Genomic DNA, 18,233 nt, shown 5'->3' on the forward strand with positions numbered 1-18,233 from the left:
CCCTGGAACCTACACTCATCTGGTCAGAAGGATCAGCGATCTGGGGAGAGACTTGTCCACTGGGATATGTCACCAGTGCTGACTTCGGTGAGGCTGTGGGTGTCTGCCGAGTCCTAATCACATGCAGGTGTACAGTGATGGTGGGTAGGAGGAAGCCCAGATGTTCTGCGGAGCTTGAGCTGGGTAGATTTGCAGAGGTGGGAATCCAGTCCCTCTGTGAGGGAGGGAGACCTTGCAGGTGCGCCCACACCCCGTGGCTCTAATGGACGCCCAGTCAGGGGTCACATTCCCATCCCAGAGAAGAGGGATTTTCCCATAGACATACCCAGGAAAAGAAATCCAGCCCGCCGTGGGGAGGTCAGAACAAACCCTCCACCAGAATGTTTGAGGAATGCAATACAAAATGAGAGCATTCTACTCGGCTCGGCCATTGTCCTGTGTATTGTTGCTGTAATTCCCATTTGGGGCACTCTGCAGGGTTCATGCTTGGTAACTAATAAGCCACATATTTGGTAGTTGCCAATACCTCAGCCTGAAAGGTTTTCTAATTATAGAAGAAGAGAAACAACTGTTGTAGTCATATCAGATGAGATGGGCCACAGGGATAGTGGCCTTGTGTTGTAGTTTGTGCCCAGAAGTGAAAGGTTGTCTTTGAATACACTCTGCTTGGGAAGTGTATACATGGCTCTGCCTGACACTTTCGTTGACATCCTTAGTTTGAGGATGCGGAGCTCCTCAAATGTGACTTCCTGACAGTCTGTCTGGCTGAGAACCTGTATTCTGTGAGGGCTTTCTTGCTAGGTATGGAAAAGACTTTCACTAACTTAGATAACCAAATTTATACTGAATTTCAGTGGCAGGCCCTATTCTCTGGCAAGCGATGATTGCAACTCCACTCCACCTTCTAGAACTCTCCTTTGAAGGACAAGGAGGAGGGATGATAGTAGGCACCAGGAGAAGCAGGCTCCTGTTCCTGCTCGGGCAGGAGTGATGCTAAGAGATCCAGGAGTCATGACCAGTCTTCCTGGGTGGACTGGCAAGAGGGAGCTAAATGGCTGCTCAGGAGGTAAAAGCAGTTGGTATTTTGGGGCCAAGTCTCAGGTTGGGCATGATTGAAACTTGAAGCAGGGATTCTCACGGCTCAAGAGTCAGCATGCATGCAGAGAGTTTCTGTGTTAGGTACAGAGCACCAAGTATCCAGAAGGCTTGGCAGAGTGTATCTTTGATAGACACTAGCATGTGGGTTTTTCTCCTTCCAAAATATTGCCTGATGGAGCTTTTGCCTGTTTGGAGTGTTACAGCTTTCAGTCTTTTACAAACCTCACATATGACCTACCACCTCCTTTAACTTCTACCTAAGTGGGGAAGGTGCTCACTTGACCTTTATGTGACTCCCTTTCCCATCCTTCTGCTCTTGCAAGCTTGCCCGCTGTGGCCTCCAGGAGGCAGCGTGGTGTAGTAGAAAGGGGACAAAGCCATGTCTTTAAAACCCTGGCGTAAACTAGGACCTCAGCTCTTGTCATCTGATATATATATGTGTATATATATATATATATATATATATATATATATATATATATTAATATATAATATATATTTAAGTTTAATTATGTGTATTTGTTTATGTGTATGTGCATGTGATTGCAGCTTCTCATAGAGACCAGAGGTATAAGATCTCCCTGCAGCTGAAGCTGTAGATCATATTGTGAGCAACTCTACAAGAGTGCTGGGAACCGAACTCAGGTCCCCTGTGAGAGTGGTTGAGTGCTTACCCACTGAGCCATCTTTCCAGCCCCAGCAGCTATGACATTTTGAGTGACACAGGGTACTTTGTACCTTAGGTTATTTGAACACTAGGCAAGTCAGAGCCCCCAAGGACTGGGAATCTGCATGTGAAACAGCACAGGGGATAATTTACCTGAACCTGCTCTCTTTATACCAAACTGATCCAAGTCCTGCCTGCTCTTTATGAATAAAGGCCTCCCCCTTCTCCCCCAGGAAGCCTTGCTTCACATATCTATAGCAACACTGTGTTCTCTATGGCTGGGTGTCTCATGCTGCCAGGTGTTACCTGGAGCTGGCAGAGACTCTACGAATGCTTCACAGCCATTCCCCACCTGGACCAGTGTGATCACTTACCTCCATCTATGGGGCACAGATAGGAGTCACAGCCTGTGTGAAAGCACCAGGGACACACATATGAGCTTTTCTGTCCTCATTAGAAGAGCTTTGCTCACATCCTTGGAGAAGTACTTGTTCACAAAGCATGCTTAGCCCTAACCTTTGACCTCTCCTTAAGCCCCACCCCCCAAGTGGAGGAGCCCAAGTATATCCTCTCTTCTGTGCCCTGGAGGAGACCAGGAACAGAGATGTCTCATATTTTCTGAGAAATACTGTGTTTCTAGCATCTTTTCTAAGCCCACTCTGAGAGCATCCTAGGCTGTGTGTGTGGAGGCTGCATGACCCAAGGCCAGGGGGCTGAGCTCGGTTAGCATGTCACACCTGAACAGGAGCAAGGTCTGGAAGCTTGGAGACCACAAGCATCCTTATAACCTGGGTGACAGCATAGGTACCTCTACTTCACTGGTGAAACTGAAGGAGGTTGCCAGTTTCTCCCTTTAGGAGCTGTTATAGAAGGCTGGCCAAACACTCTACCATATGCATGAACTCATTGCTTTATAATAGAGACATCTTTAATCTCCCCAAGCAAACCAACAAACAGCAACAAAAACCTCAACCAGGAAAGTGCCGGTATCATCCCAGCTTCATAGGTGAGCAGTTAAGAGGATCAGGGAGGGATGGAGTTTTCTGAAGACAGGGTTTCCCTGTAGACCAGGCTGTCCTTGAACTCATAGAGATATGGGCACTTCTCACTAGTGTTGGGGGTCAAAGATGTATGCCACCACTGGCCTGGCTGGGATGAAATCTTACGTAGAATTGTGAAGATAGAAACAAAAGATCTGGGATTTAAACTCAGTTTGCCCTTTACTGCCTAGAAGAAATCTACTGTCTAGCAAACAATGACAGGCGTGGTGGAAAGCTTTCTATGTTGAAAAATATTTTATATATCCTTGAAGCATTGCGAAGCTCCAAAAAAAAAAAAAAAAAAAAAATTGGTAGATCCAGAGGAAAGTATTCTCTGGTACATTTGTGAGACAGCTGTCAGGAGGCACCACAGTCCCTAGGTGTGTCCTGGCTTTCTTAGTATACAACAGGCATTCTCTAGGTCACTGAAGTCAGAAAATTAACACTGCCATCTTTAGGCACCATCCAAATCATCCCCCAGTTTATTTTATAATAAAAGCATTCAATCTAGAGTTAGGGCTTGTACTAGCTTGTCAAGCCCCTTTAGTCTTATTTAATCTGAATTATGGCAGCTTTCATAAGGTATGAGGGAAAATCAAAGCACCAAGGTATGGGGTTTGTCCAAGGGTTGAGTGGTTGACTGAAGTAAACAGTCAAAGGACCTCAGACATGAGCCCGCACGAGCCGCCCCTGGAGCTTCTTTCATGGCTCAAGACAGACTAGGAATCACCACGGGCCCGGATCACGGTTCTAATGCTTTCCACCCAGCACCAGACAGCTTTAAATAAGCACCGTGAAGATCATAGGGACCATCATGTGCTTAACTAAACTTAAGGCAAAGCTCCCGGACAACGCATCTCAGCCATTCCTTATCTATTTTTGTTTTTTGTTTTTTTTGCCCTCTCTTCTTCTTATGTTTGAGGCAAGATCTTGCCATGTAGTTCAAGATGATCTCAAAGTACATTTCTGGTGCCTGGGGAGGCCAGAAGAGGGGTTCAGAGCCTCTGAGACAGGAGTTACAGACTGTTGTGAGCCAAAATGTGGGTTCTAGGAATGGTGGTGTGGGTCCAGTCCTCTGGAAGAGTAGCTAGTACTCTTAACCACTGAGCCACCTTTCCAGACCCTCTGTGTAATTCTCAAAGACTCACACTGTCCTAAAACCCGATTCTTTCCTTTTCGGAAAGTGCAGTGACAGAAGCACCTTTAATAGCTGAATTCAGCCCAGGCAAACTGCTTATACTTATACCTTGCCTACAGCACAGAAATCAGACCAGACACAGCAGTGACTGTGGGTGACACATTTATTATAAAATATCATTTGGTGTTTAGGTGAGGAATAGGAATGAGGAATCAAGACTTTTAAGCAGGATTTGGAAAACAAAGAGTAATGTAAAATAATTTCTAAGAGAGATCTACAGATGCTATTCTTTTGTTCCAGTAGGTCTGGTTTCCCAGGACTTGTTTCTGTGCATTGATTCCCACTATTGATCAAGCCTGTTCTACAAGCAAGGCACTCAGAGCATGAAGCCTGGTTTCCCAGGCCAGCTCTCCAGGAGGCCTCCTTGTCCCAACACCAGTAAGGACCCTCACAGTGTCTGGCTGGACTAAGAGCACTCCTTGTCTGGAGCTTGGCTTTTCCCCTCTGAGAAGTTGAGCTCCAATGCAAAAGCCATGCCAGGCAATGAGAACTCATCCCTCTCTCACCACTGAGCTGGCAGCACGCCAGAACCAAAGTTCTCATCAGCACCTTAGGTTCTGAGAGGAAGGACCATCCTACTGCCCTTGAGGAATGATACTGCTATGAGAGTTAGCTTTTCTCTACAAGAAAATGGAATGCTTCCAATTGTTCAACGGTCACTACAGACAGTTGGGTTTATTGGCCTCCGAGATCTTAGGAGTGAGTCAATTAAGGTAAGTTAGCATAGCTGTTCAGTATATTAGGAAGGAAGCATCCCTCCGCTTCTCAGCCAGGAAGATGCTTTTCTACTAGACTTTGATGCTTTCAGAGGTGAAGTAATACAAATTTAGTGGCTTGCAGAATTCTGTTCATTTGCAAAATCATTTCTTTCCAATCAATAAAGTTTAGGCAAATGGGGAAAGAACTTATGCTAATGTTTTACTCAATGATTTAAAACACCTTTCCAAAAAATTATGTTCTAGGAGATTTTTCCTGAGGGAAGAAGAGTCACAAGGTAGCTAATGGCATCATGAATGGGATAGGTGGCTCACTGCTTCCTGTCCATGGAGCATCACTGGAGGAATCCCACCAATGAGAAATCCCATGCTCATACAAATCTGATATGGACACTTCATCCCTCCCTTCTTACTCTAGAGGAGCCTGCAGGGCCCTGGCATTTCAGGGGTCAGGAGCAGCCTGTTGGCTATTCTGTGGCAGAACAGAGTCAGGATGCTTCAATAACTCCTTCTAGTTAGCTGATGAATGTCAGGCAAACTTGATTTTTGGTTTACTGCAGGTAGATCATGAAGATCACGCTGATGATCTCAGCCAGGACCTGTATGAAGTCTAAATTGATTTTCCCCTGAACTGGAAAAGTGCACCGTCAGCATCCTCTGCTCATTGCTTCCTATGGAACGAGCCATCAGCTGGGCTCACTTTAGTCTTAACACAGGGCATGGGAGCTGGTAATCTGTAAGCCAAGAGGGTCTCAATTTTTCTTTCAAGCATTAAGATTAAACATTTACCCCTAAGTAGAGCACACCTACAGTCCATGTATTGGCCGTAGGCGATTTTTTTCCCCCTTGGGCCAGTACTTATTTTTCGGGCAGTCTATTGTTTATCCAGTCAGCAACCATGGTAGCCATCTCCTGGTTAAAACCAAGAACAAAAGCGTGTGGTATTCCTTTCTCACAGAGGTAAATATTGCCTTCTGGAAAATCTTTCTTCATGTCTTCATAGTACTTTATTGGACACCAGCCATCTCTTTTACCATAGTAAAATGTAAGCTGAAAGAAATGAAACAGCATTTTATCTTCCCATCCCAATAGCAACTGATACCAGTGGTCTGCAGGGACTTGAGGCTGCCCATCTGCTGGACTCTGCCCACTGGTCCTAATGTCCACCCCACCCCCCATCCCTGAGTTCTCAGAGACCACAGGATTCATTAAGGGAATGAGATGGGAAGAAACCCACCTGGAGACTTTGTGCAGCAGATTCCTCCAACTTACTAAAGGAACACCTGGAAAGGCCACCAGTTCTGAGGTTGGGGTGGAACCGGGGGGGTGGAGGGGGGCAGGGGGAGGGACATATGTCTGTTAAGCAGACATAGTTACTGCAAGACTAGTGACCATGAACTTACAGTTTTCAAACAGCCTAGGTGCATGGATAGGTTTGCTGAGTGAATGCAAAGAAGTCAGATCGCCTCTGGCTTCTCAATGTAGCTGATGAAGTGTGATCAGCATTACAGAGTCTGTGCCACTGTAAGGAGGCTCAGTGGGACAGGAGAGTGTGCTACATTTAGGGGGAGCATGTCACCTCATTCTTCAGGTGACACCAATGAGGCTGAGTGGCAACAGAGCTTCTTCTGAGGCATTACTAAGACTGTTCTTAGAGATTTATCTAGATGTGCACATAAAACAGATGCATGTACCATACAGATGCTACATTACAAGCTGCTGTACCCATACCAGGGAGAAACTGTTATGTACTCTATAAGTCATCACAAAAAAAACCCCCTAAAATCCCATTCAGAATGTTACAGTGATGATTACAAAAATTTAAAAAATGTGTGTGAGTGTGCATGTGCACTTGTGCATGTGTGTCAGTGGACTCAGTAGAATTGGTTTTCTCTTTCCATCTTTATGTAGGTCCAGGGGGTCAAACAGGTTATTAGACCTTCATAGTATAATACCATAGTAATACTTTTTATTAAAAAAAAAGACTATATTTAGGGACAGAGGAGAAAATACAGTGCTTCTTATAAAACACTGCTTCCCTTTACTGGCACTGGAGGAGCAGTAGAAATGGATGCCAAGGGAGCAGGGCCTGTCATGGTTCTGTCTGATGCAACTTCTGCCGGCTGAACAAGTACACATCCAAATGTATGCATGAGGTATGAGTGATTAACATGCAGGAGGCCACAGTTCCTTTTCTCCCTATGGAAGCTTATACAAAGCTTGTATCTAGCAAGTAGCTTCATCTAAACTACTTGGGGCTTGCAGTGAGGAGCTGACCCAGGGCACATTTCCTTTGCAGAGGCAGCTGAGTATGAGGCACTGGAAGGCAGTTTATCTTCCCGCATGTCTGCTGCTCCCTGGGTCATACGCCTCAGACTGACGTGCTTGAGTAGTCAAACTGAACTGAGAAACGACAGAGTCCAGCTCATCAGAATGCCCTGCACTTGAGGACTGAGCCCAGATCTGGTAAAAAAATCAGCAAGTTTCCCCGAATCATGGATCCCCAAATACAGCTCTCTTAGGCATCTTCTGTGGACCAGTGGACTGGGCATCCCAGGGCCCAGCCACACACTTAATATCGATAACACCTGTCTGTCAATAACTCTCATTATAGAAGCATGCAAAAATGACCAGTCCTTTAAAAATGTACTCAGAGGTCTATCTAGGCCATGACTAATTTTATAAGAGGAATAATGAATGTTTATTGAGTGCCCGATATATGCTGGATACTCTGTGTGAAGTCTAAACTATAAGACAGGAGGTATAACTACCATTTTAGCACAACTATCTGAGAATATATGTTAATATTAAATGATTTAATTGATGGGGAACAGCATCATACAATGAAGCACGTGGCAGAGCCAACACTCACCTCTTCTCAGCCAGGCTCCCCTAGAGAACCTAAGAGCGCTAATGCAACCCCTGTGGATGAAGCGCCTGAGGTCAACATGGCGGAGATAAAAACAAGCCTATCTGTTTCCAGGATGATCATGACATTCTGGACAGGTTTCAAATTAAACAGGCAGAACTAACACAATCCGTTTCAGAGCGGGGCTTGGCGGAAAGGCAGTCCTGGTGAGCTGGTCCAGGGAGCACTTTCCTATGCTCCACCAAGCGGGACCTGTGCATGTCAGAAGGATTTGCATGGCCATTGTGCAAATGTTGGCACTGTACTAAGGCTGTTCCCACAAGCAGCACACACCTCTGGCTACAGCGGACTAAGCAGAGGGTGGGGACAGAGCCAGGGCAGAAGCCCCCCACCTCAGAGTACTTTGCTTCCTTTAGGCCGTGAGGTAGCCTGAACTAGGGCAGAGGCAGTACCACCTTGCCCTGCCACAGCTGCCTGCCTTCTCCCAAAGGTTGCGACCATTGTGCTCTCTTTGAGAACAACTGAAGACTCCCGTGGGCCCAGAGTGGTACTCAGATTCAGCCTGGAAGTAGCACACAGCAGCTGTTTCCATAAGCTTGGGCCAAGGATGGTCACGGCAGTTTAGAATTTCCCTCCTAAGTGAGTTTTAAATAAAAACTTCAAGTTTATAAGCAAACACGAGTTCACTTTCCTATGAAGGAGACATGGATCCCCTTATAGTTTAGAACAATGACAGACTAAAGGAGCACTGGCTTCTTGTTACTTCAGATACGCCAGGTGCCCGGAAAAGCACAGCAGACCCTGGAGGCTCCCACACAGACCTGGGTCATAGCTTCAAGTTGCCACACAGGTGATTTTCCTCCCTTGGCTTACTCTGTTCTAGAGCTGACCTTGTGCCCCTCCCTGCTTCTCTTCTCATATTCACTGGCTCCTTTCCCCTAACCTTTAACTTGAAATGGCCAGACATCAATCTGCAGATGGTTTCCTTCTTTATATTGCAGACTTCCATAAGGAGCCACTGTGTATGCTCACAGTTTCAGCTATAGGCCTATCATGTCACAACCAAACTGGAGCCCAGCCTCCTCTTTGTACGAGTTGTAAACAGCATACATCTGGGCATGTATTCACTTGGATAGTCCACAAGTACCTCATACACAAGTGCCAAGCACTTCCCATAGCCTGGGTAATTCCCAGTCCTCCCTTACCACCAAATCTAGAGCAAGGGCAGTAGTCTCAGGTCCTTCAGCCCGTCTGTCATCCCTCTCCCACTAAGTGCCTCTGAGTCTTCCTCTCCAATCTTTTCATCCCCAAGTCCACTGGCTTCCATTCTTCCAGAGGCCTGTGAGCAGACATGCCACCTACAATGTACCTGTTTTACAATATTCTTCCAACACGTTCCCCAAAATGATCCCTCTCATGGGGTACTTTCGTCACATTTTTAGGGATAACTGATACATACTGGGATGGATATCTGAATGGGCTGTCGGCAGTTGCTTGTGTTCTGATTGGTCAGTGGCTAGATCATGTGGTTGTCAAATATTTGCAATATCACTCTAGGTCAGTGGTTTTCAACCTTCCTAATGCTGTGACCCTTTAATACAGTCCCTTATGCTATGGTGACCCCAACTATAAATTTATTTTTGTTGTTACTTCATAACTGTAATTTTGCTATTGTTATGTATCAAAATGTAAGTATCTGTGTTTTCTGATGGTCTCAAGCGATTCCTGTGAAAAGACATTTCAACCTCCAAAGGGGTTGCAACCCACAGGTTGAGAATCACTGTTCTAGATGTTGTCACTTTGCTTATGACTTAATTAGTGTTCAAGCCAGACATCATGCTAGCCAGCTTCTCTTTCTGACGTAGGGCTACCTTGGAGTCTATAGGCCCAAATAAAACCAGTGTTTGGAAATATAAATTTGCTATTTACCCCAATATTTCTTTCAATTATAAATACAGGCAATTAGCCACTATGTTATATATATATATATATATATATATATATATATATATATATATATATTCTCAAATCATAGTAAACTAAATAGATGACTAAAAGATGAATTAATTACACTCATTACTATAAACTCACAGTAGTAACCTTGACTGTTATATATCTTTAATTTTATTTAATTTTTAATTATATGTATATAGGCATGTGTCTATACACAGGATTGTAGATGCCCATAGAGGCCCGAGGCATCAGATCCCTGATGCTGGAACTATAGTGGTTGAGAGTTGCCTGATGCGGGTGCACAAACTGAACTCGGGTCCTCTGCCAGAGCAGCGTGAAGCACTGAGCCACCTCTCCGGCACCTATTATCACCTCTTACTACTCAATGTGTTAACAAAGATGCACATAGTACTATATCACAAATTAGTTTTTTAAAACATTTTGCTAACTGTATTTCAATACACTATTCTCTATGAAAGCTTCCTGATGGATCTGTCTCTTCACTCAGCTGCCTAGAGACACTGACTTGACTGTCCAGAGGCTGTGAGCCGTGCTGAGTCCTCAGATGACAAGAGCCGTTCCTTCCTTTGGGGTGGGATGAGAGGAAGGCTGTTCATCTGCAAACGGTGTGTGACAAATGGGACATAGCTTTACACAGGGAGCCAGCAAGCCAAGGGGGAGGCCTGCAGGACTGCAGCTGGGGAAACTTCCTGGAGGGGACAGTGCGAGCCAAGTTAAAGGAAAAGCAGGATTTAGCCAGGTGAAGAGACGTGTAACCTCTGATGTCACCTGGCTGCTACACTCTTCCGGACACAACTATGATGTTGTATTTTCTTCTGGAGAGGGAAGCAGTTATCTACTATCGGAGACTGTAAATCAATACAGTTTTCCAATACTGGGTATAAAATCTCCAGACCTTGCAAGGAAGACAGTTGGCCTAGACTTTGCAGAGTTTAAATTGGTCAGTGTCCCTAAAGAATATTAAAACCTCTCTTTGTGTCAACAATGGACATCAGTGACAGAAAATCTGAATGTGACTTTCAAGCTGACACCTGCCAATTAGCGTGGAAGTCGGATCCAGGAAGCTTTCGGCATGATGTGGTAGCAAGACTATTTTTAGAATAGTTTCGAGTGGCTTCTTGGCTAGATGGTACAAAAATACTGTTTGTAACTTTTGAGTTGAACAAAGTGAAAAATGCAAAAGGTTTTAGCATCAACGCTGGTTCAAAAACTTCACAGTGTGACTGAGTAAGAAGGTTCTGAGTTCCTCTGCTTAGGAGGAAATAAAGACAAGGGCATCCTTGAACACAGCATCTAAAGAAAAGGTGTCTGCAGTCTCGGGAACGGGGCTTTCAGCTTTGACTAAATGATCCTTGGAAGCGAGGCGGCAACGGCCACCTTCCTAGAACAATGTGCCCTGTTAAGTTCCCTTACTTTCTTAAGCTACAGGGACACGTTATGCTGAACCACCTTTATCAACATTAAGTTGCAGCATGTTTCCTCCTTTCTCACTGTGTAATATGAAATGGTCTTGTCTCTGTGCTTCACTTAGCTTAGGAATGCCGAGGAAGTGGGACACACCTATCTGCTGTTTGGCTGGTAGAAGGCATTCAGTGACTGGCTGTGAAGAGTTCCCGTGTGACAGCAAGGGGGCTGCATACCACCAGGCGGAACAACACACCACCTGCTTTAAATTCTACTAGTGCATTCATTCAATGTTATTGTCATAGGGACACAATTATTCCCTGGAGTTGGACAGCTTATTCCTGAGCCTGTGTTAATACTAACCTTGAAATGTTGACTCTCTACCAGAATATTCCCAGGTTTCTCTCAAGAAAGTCTCAGGAAACTTCCAGCCCTGCCACAGTTGCCACGAGCAGACCTCTATCTGGGAATGATTACGAGTGCATATGGGTTTAACTCAGCACAGGAATAAGTTAGCACCTTTCCTTGACCTCTTTCTGAGCGCAAACACACAAACAGCATCCAGAATGAGTAGCATTTTATGGCAGCTGGCTTCCCCAGGTGGTAGGACCGGCTCTAACATGACAGGCCTCACCATTTCCCAAGTGTGAATTTTGGAAGCGAGCATCTGCCAATCTTACTGTAAAGTAGTTGAGTTGTTTTTACAAACTTCCAACCTGGAGAACTAAAACGCATTTTGGAAACAGACTCGGTCATAATTTAACTACAAATAAAATGCCTTTTTTCTGGTAATTTCATAGCCTCAATGCTGGAAGTATCTGACAGCCCTGGACAGCAGGTCCTCCTTGCCCAATTTTCTCCATCTAGCTGGTAACAGCTCCCTCCTCAATCTAGACAGCTGCTGCTTAAGGAACATAAAGACTGCTATGGGCGCAAACTGAACAGATACGGCATCTTCCAAGGTCCTGTCGGAGGGAATATTTTTAATATTGTAAAATCTTTTTAAAGCAACACACATAATGCCTGCTTTCAGAAAGGTGTATTGGGAGGTCCCAGAACTACGAATTAGCCCTGTGGACAAACCTCAGTCTAATGTCTCACAGCTTAAGAAGAGCCCCTCAGTGCTGTGGCGCTCTGGAATTTGACCTGCAGGCTCTATGAGAGCAAGTCGTCCATCAGGATCATTCTGTACCCAGCAGATGTCAGTGTTCCACACCAACTGTAAAGTCCTAGGTCAGTGCTGTCTTAAAAAACAAAAGACTTTACGAAAATTGTAGTAACCATGTTCAAAAGAGTATGAGGGATGAGTCAAATTATCTTAGATGTATTTTAAACATTTTACTACAATATGTGTAAGATATGTCAACATGTCATCCATGTATTAACAAAATGTTCTCCTTTTAAGATACTGTTTTCCTGCCTGTGCCAGGGTTGAACTCAGGCCTTGTACAACACCAGGCAAGCTCTCTACCACTGATCTATATCCTGAGCACCAGAAACTAATGTTCGGGAAATTAATTTGCATTTACACTTGTGAAACACCTTAATTCAGACTAACTACATGTGATACGTGGGTGGGTGTGGGACTTTTGCCATGCAGTTCTAGTGAAGTTTAGCAGCAGGTCGTGTGCCCTTAGCATGTGCAAGGCCCTGGGTTTGACGGAACCAAAGCCATAGAGCAGACATAGCATAAACTTGAGCTGGAGAGATGGCTCAGTGGTTAAGAGCACTAGCTGCTCTTTCAGAGAACCTGGGTCCAATTCCCAGCACCTATAGGTCTTACTGTCTGTAACTCCAGTTCAAGGGGATCTGGCACCTTCACACAGGCATACATCCAAGTAAAACACCAATGCACATAAAAAAGTCTTTAAAAACAAAAAACCAAACAAACAGTGCAGATCTACCCTCTTCAGGATGATGCAGACAGATGATGTCCCAGAAGTGCCATGACTATCCGTATACTAGGATGTTTGGGGATATTCCAAACCACGGTGGCTTTACAACTTCAGAGACTTGTGCTTCCAAATGAATTTGTGTGTTGAGTCTAATGTTTGCAGGTGCCACACACTTGATATCTCAGAAAGCTGCTGTTTTAAAATTTATTGTTTTATTTTATGGATATGGTGTAGGGGTGCTTTGTCTGCATGTATGTCTTTGCACTAGCGTCTGGGGCTCAAGGAGGCCTGAAGAGGACATCAGATTCCCTGAAACTGGAGTTAAAGATGCCATGTGGCTGCTGGGAATTGAACCTGGGACCTCTGGAAGCACAGTCAGTGCTCTTAACCACTGGGCCACCTCTCCAGCTCAGAAAACTGCTTTTTATGTGACAACTAGATAGCCTTACCTGTTGGAGAATGAGAAAGACAAACTAAGTGTCACATGCCATGTTAGCTCTTTTCCACTGATTTAATTATTATATTTCAAAATAACTCATTTATTTTACAGACACTATTGAGACTTCTTAGCATAATAACATTGCTAAAACAGGAGAGTAGTGATTTTAAAAATAAATTCAACTAAACAAGTGGCAAAATATACTTATGTAGCTGTAATTGGCTTACTTATACCATGTAACTCAAGGGTAACAGAGGAACTTCAGCATCTTAAATTCAGTTCTTAGTCCATTCTAGCCTTGTGTCCTCAGGAAGTATTTCTAGTCATCAACTGACATGCCTCAAATGACAGCCCCAAATGGTTACCTTAGGTAAATGTTCCTTTATGATGTCATCGTCTCTCTTCACTATATGGATCATTTCTTGGCTCCCGAGGTAGGCAGTATTAGCTTTATTAAAAAAAACCCAACCAACAAACAGTTAAACACTTAGAATATACAGAAGAAACATCAATGTCCAATTAATTTTAGCAAATTCACGTGCTTCATTTTTGTAGCTGCCAAGTGCTATCTGACATTAGATACTGGTGGGTGGAGAAGAGGCTCATGAGCTGGCTGGTGGGCTTGCAGAAGCAAGGTGCATTTACAGAGGGCCATGTCTGCAGTTTGGCTAACCCCAGGAGGGGCATCCTACCCTGGCCAGCATCACAGAGAATAAGGCCATGACCAGCACCCTCTGTCCCATCGAGAAGAGCTCCACCTGTGCACTCTCTCCCCGCACAGCAGCCTGGGGAACATCAAGCAGGAGACAACTGTAAAACTCTTTGCTTTCTCTTTTCACAGAATCTCTGCTCTTCACTGTCCAACATCCAGTGTCTTAAAAACGTTGTTTTCACATTTTATTTGTTTTTTTTTTTCCAGATGATTTAGGCAAGAGGGCAAATGAGGTCCTTATTATTTGTCTTAGAAGTGGACGAGCTATGTGAGGTTATTTCTATTTGGAATACAAATCTACTTGTGATCTTCCCAATAGATTGTTTTGGAAATAAGCAATTTAAACACACTGGCTGCTACTTTTACAATTCAGAAGTCTTCATTAAGAGATTATACTTTCTGTCTCTGGAAACATCTAGAAACATGACATACTTCAGATTTAATGAGGAAGACTTCTTTGGACTCTGTTTTACAAAGTTAATTCAGAAATAGTTTTTAGTAACACTGGCTAAAGTTTAGATTTTTTTTTGGCTACAAGATTTTGTTAAAAAATGTCAAATACAAGGCAGCAAGTCATGCATTTAGTGCTACAGAACAGCAGAATTCAAGCCACACACGTGGAACCTTGGAAGGCCCTCCATGGCTGCTGTGTATTAGTTAGGCCTTCTCATAGCCCACTCGAGAGCTTATCAGTTGTTGGGAACTGCACTAGCCCCACGTTGGGCGCCAAAATAATGTTGGGGTCCACACTAGCCCCACGTTGGGGTGGCCAAAAAACGTCGCAGCCCAGGCAAAATGTTGAGGCTTGGGCCGACCCACGTTTGGGCGGCCACTGTATCCCGGCCCAAGCTGCCGCTCTGGTCCACGGGTCGGGGTTCAGCAAGAGTGAGGGTGAGGGCAGACTCGAAGAATGGAGACCAGACAGGGTATGATTCAATCCTGTTTATTCTTCAGTCTCTCTTCCTCTAAGTGTCTCCTTCTCTGTCTCCTCTGTCTGCTGTGTTTGATTCTGTCTGGAGCCAAGTGTCTTCTACCTAATGTCTGATGTGTCTGATTCTCTCTCTATAGTCTGATATCTGGTTCTGTCTCTGCCTTTTATATGTCTTACTTCTAAGCCACGCCTCTAAGTTACACCTTTAATTATGCCCTTAGGTCTTGTCTCTAACTCTGATCTCTATACTTCTAAGTCATACTCTTAAGTCACACACCTTTAATCTCACGCACCTTTAATCTCAAGGTATCTAAACCAAGATTATCGGAGTGTGCTCAGCTGTTGTAGGCTATTGTAATCCAAGTCTCATGTCAGGGTATATGGCTCAAGATGGCTGCAAAGCTGATAGCCGCTTTCTGCTAAAAGTCGGCACCCAACAATCAGTCAACACACATTTCCAGCCGGCCTTTCTACTGCACTGGCAGGCTGGAGTGTTATCAAGGTGGGGGATATCAAAGCTCCTATTCCTGGTTACTAATACTTTGTAGGTCAGAGACAGAGACTCTTCTGAGAACACGTCATTCCTATGGAAGCTAACCCATCAGTCTCAACCCCTAGGTCTTTAGTTTTTGGACAACTTTGACAGAGCAATCCAGCATCATCCCCTTCTTCCATTTGAAATCACCCCAGGCCAGGTACCAGACAACAAGAGACCACTCACAACAAGAGACCACTCAGAGACTTTAGAATTTCTAACAGCCAATCGCACCCATCTAACCACCTGCCTCATCTCATCCTTCCACGGAATATACAACACAGGCTTTGGGTCACCTGTCCCTTCTGCTTCCTAACCTAACAGGGTGCCCTCCATTTGCAGTCTTGTGTGATGTGACATGTACCCCACTACTGGGAGCTGTAAGCGATAAACTGTTCTCAATGGCAGTTGACCAAGTCTGACTGACACAAACTCTAGCTGCTCTCTGCATCAAGGACAGGTGCGTCTGGGTAGGTGAATGTAGGTGAATGTAGGCGGCTTTGGGAAAGAAGAGGAGAGGAGAGGAGAGGAGAGGAGAGGAGAGGAGAGGAGAGGAGAGGAGAGGAGAGGAGAGAAGAGGACAGAGCTATAGTAACCTAAAACTCCAGAGAGTTACAAAGGGTTGCCTTACCTGAGTACTGACCAGCACAATCATGTGACAAAGAGCCAGAATCCAGGGAAAGAACCCTCTGAAGGACTGCAGGAACAGTGCCTAAACTGGATACCACGACTGTTTCTGCCATTCTAGGGGAAAGCCTCTTAATGTGCGGCACACTATGGATGGGACTCAGAGCGGTCTTTGGAACTCAAGGTCAAGAAGTCAGAATCTGAACCGTGGCTAGGTTAGCAGTGGCCACATTACACAGGAGGGTGGGGAGCCCGATGGCTGCCCATCAGCGTCTTCAGAGAGAAGCTGCATATTCTGGGCATTAGAACATCTGCAGAATGGATCTGCACCATATGGCAAATCTATTGGCATCTGGACATGCTTTAAAACTTCTAGAAACCAACAAAAAAGAGGTAGATGACCAAACATCAAAATGAGTGCAGACTTGAATAGGAAAAAAAAATCTGAATACTTTGATTAGCTCATATTTCTGAAAGTCAAATTTTCATTTGGGAATATACTCCAACCCATTTCTATTCTTACTTTCTTTCCTTGTCATTTTCTATCTAAGTATATTTTTTTGTTTCTTTTAGAGAAGACTCCCTATTTCTTTTCCAGTAGTCACTCTGAGAACACCATCTTTGTTATTCCTCAGCAATGTCCCCCAATGCAGTACAGTGGTCAGAAGTAACACTACCAAACAGAAGTGTAATTTCCCCAGTGGAAAACACACTGCTCTTGGCCATGACCACCCACACAAGGCTGAGTTTCGAGCACTGTAGAGAAGGAAGTACTCAGCACAGGAGAAGGGAAATGAGAGCACGAGGGGAAGATGACCTGGGAAAATAGTGTTTGTTTACTCGGGTTTCATTAAAAGCCTCAATGCACTCGTTAAAGACTCACAGGGAAGCCAGTGCTCTATTTCTTCGCTACCACCGCCTTCTGCAGTGTTTAACCTTCAAGGGTCACCATGGGATGTACAGGAGAGAAGCTAAAGGGTTCAAGGCAGCTGAGAGAGGGCTGAGGGCCAAGGACCAAGAGGGCATTGACCGTACAGACCAGTGTCAGTGGGTTTTCCAAGTACTCCTAGCCTGAAACAAAGGCTGCCTTCTGTACAACCCGTGGCCTGTCCCCATGCATACACACAGCTATCCTCGAACCATCCTGTCACTCTCAGGACCAATATCAAGTGATCTTCTCTTCTGTAACTGATCTAGGTCTGATTTCCTCTGAGCAGCACTTATGTGCTGTATCTTTCCTTCTGACGGCAGGCACTGGGATACACTGAACTGTCCACAGCTGTTTCTCCCACTTCCCTGTTAACTTAGAGGCAGGGGCTGTGTCTCATCCACTGTTCTACACAGTGTCTTACTTATAGCCAGTATATAAAAGAAAGAAGGGCTAAGTGACATAAATGAGAAGGGCTGAGGGAGACAGATGCTTGGCTAGGTATGTTTGGAGGTTGTGGGGAGGAAAAGCCTGTTTAATGTAAAGTGGTCCAGATATGACATCACAATGGAGGCCAAAGATGGAGGCTGAGGCACACTGATGAGCTAAGTAGGTGGACAAGTGTGATGAATAATCATAGAGAAGTCTAAGTGTTTCTCTTGATAGCAGTCATTAACTCATAACACCCAGAGATGATGCGAGGGAAGAAAAAGCACACTGAATAAAAAAAAAAAAAAAAAAAAAAGGAAGGTTCTAAAGAGATACCCAAAGACCTTTCTGAAACAGAATGTGTGGATGGGCGGAAGCTGTGCAGCTCTTTGGAGGTACGTGGTCTGCTGCTGCTACTAGGATTTACAGTAAAATGTTCCAGAATTGTTTGATTTTTGCAATCAGACTGGGGAATAAAGATTGTTGGTACAGAAGCAAAAGGAATTACTGAAGACAGACATAGGTCAATCAGGGTAGGTGAACTGTGGAGATAGACCATTTACTGTATGTGGGCATATATACTGCAGTGCAGACTGGGATCCTTCCAGGCCAGTGTGGTGGCACACAACTATAATTCTAGCACTGAGCAGGCTGCTGTAGGTAGAAAGAGTTTGAGGCTAGCCTTGACTACCTGCCAGTCCCTTTTGTCCACCCTCCCCCCCCCCAAACAAACAAAAGCCACAGTCAGTCATTATCACCTTTTACCAACAT

General features: G+C 44.7%; 1 protein-coding gene across 6 annotated transcripts in view; it reads right to left on the bottom strand.

Moving 5' to 3' along the window:
• Nucleotides 1-4,088: 4,088 nt before the first annotated feature.
• Nucleotides 4,089-18,233, bottom strand: part of Ldah (lipid droplet associated hydrolase) — a 77,633-nt gene continuing 63,488 nt past the window's right edge. For 5 of the 6 annotated variants that reach the window (XM_034514537.2, XM_034514538.2, XM_034514539.2 and 2 more), the window contains 2 exons: nucleotides 13,666-13,748; nucleotides 4,089-5,769 (listed from right to left, as the gene is read on the bottom strand). In XM_034514537.2, coding sequence (XP_034370428.1) covers nucleotides 5,578-5,769; nucleotides 13,666-13,748 — 275 coding nt within the window. In that variant the 3' untranslated portion in view covers nucleotides 4,089-5,577. Of the gene's footprint in view, nucleotides 5,770-9,678; nucleotides 11,430-13,665; nucleotides 13,749-18,233 lie in introns of those variants that run through there. The other variant, XM_076942135.1, reaches the window with a different exon arrangement.

The sequence above is a fragment of the Arvicanthis niloticus genome, chromosome 11 (assembly GCF_011762505.2).
Source record: "Arvicanthis niloticus isolate mArvNil1 chromosome 11, mArvNil1.pat.X, whole genome shotgun sequence".
NCBI lineage: Eukaryota > Metazoa > Chordata > Mammalia > Rodentia > Muridae > Arvicanthis > Arvicanthis niloticus.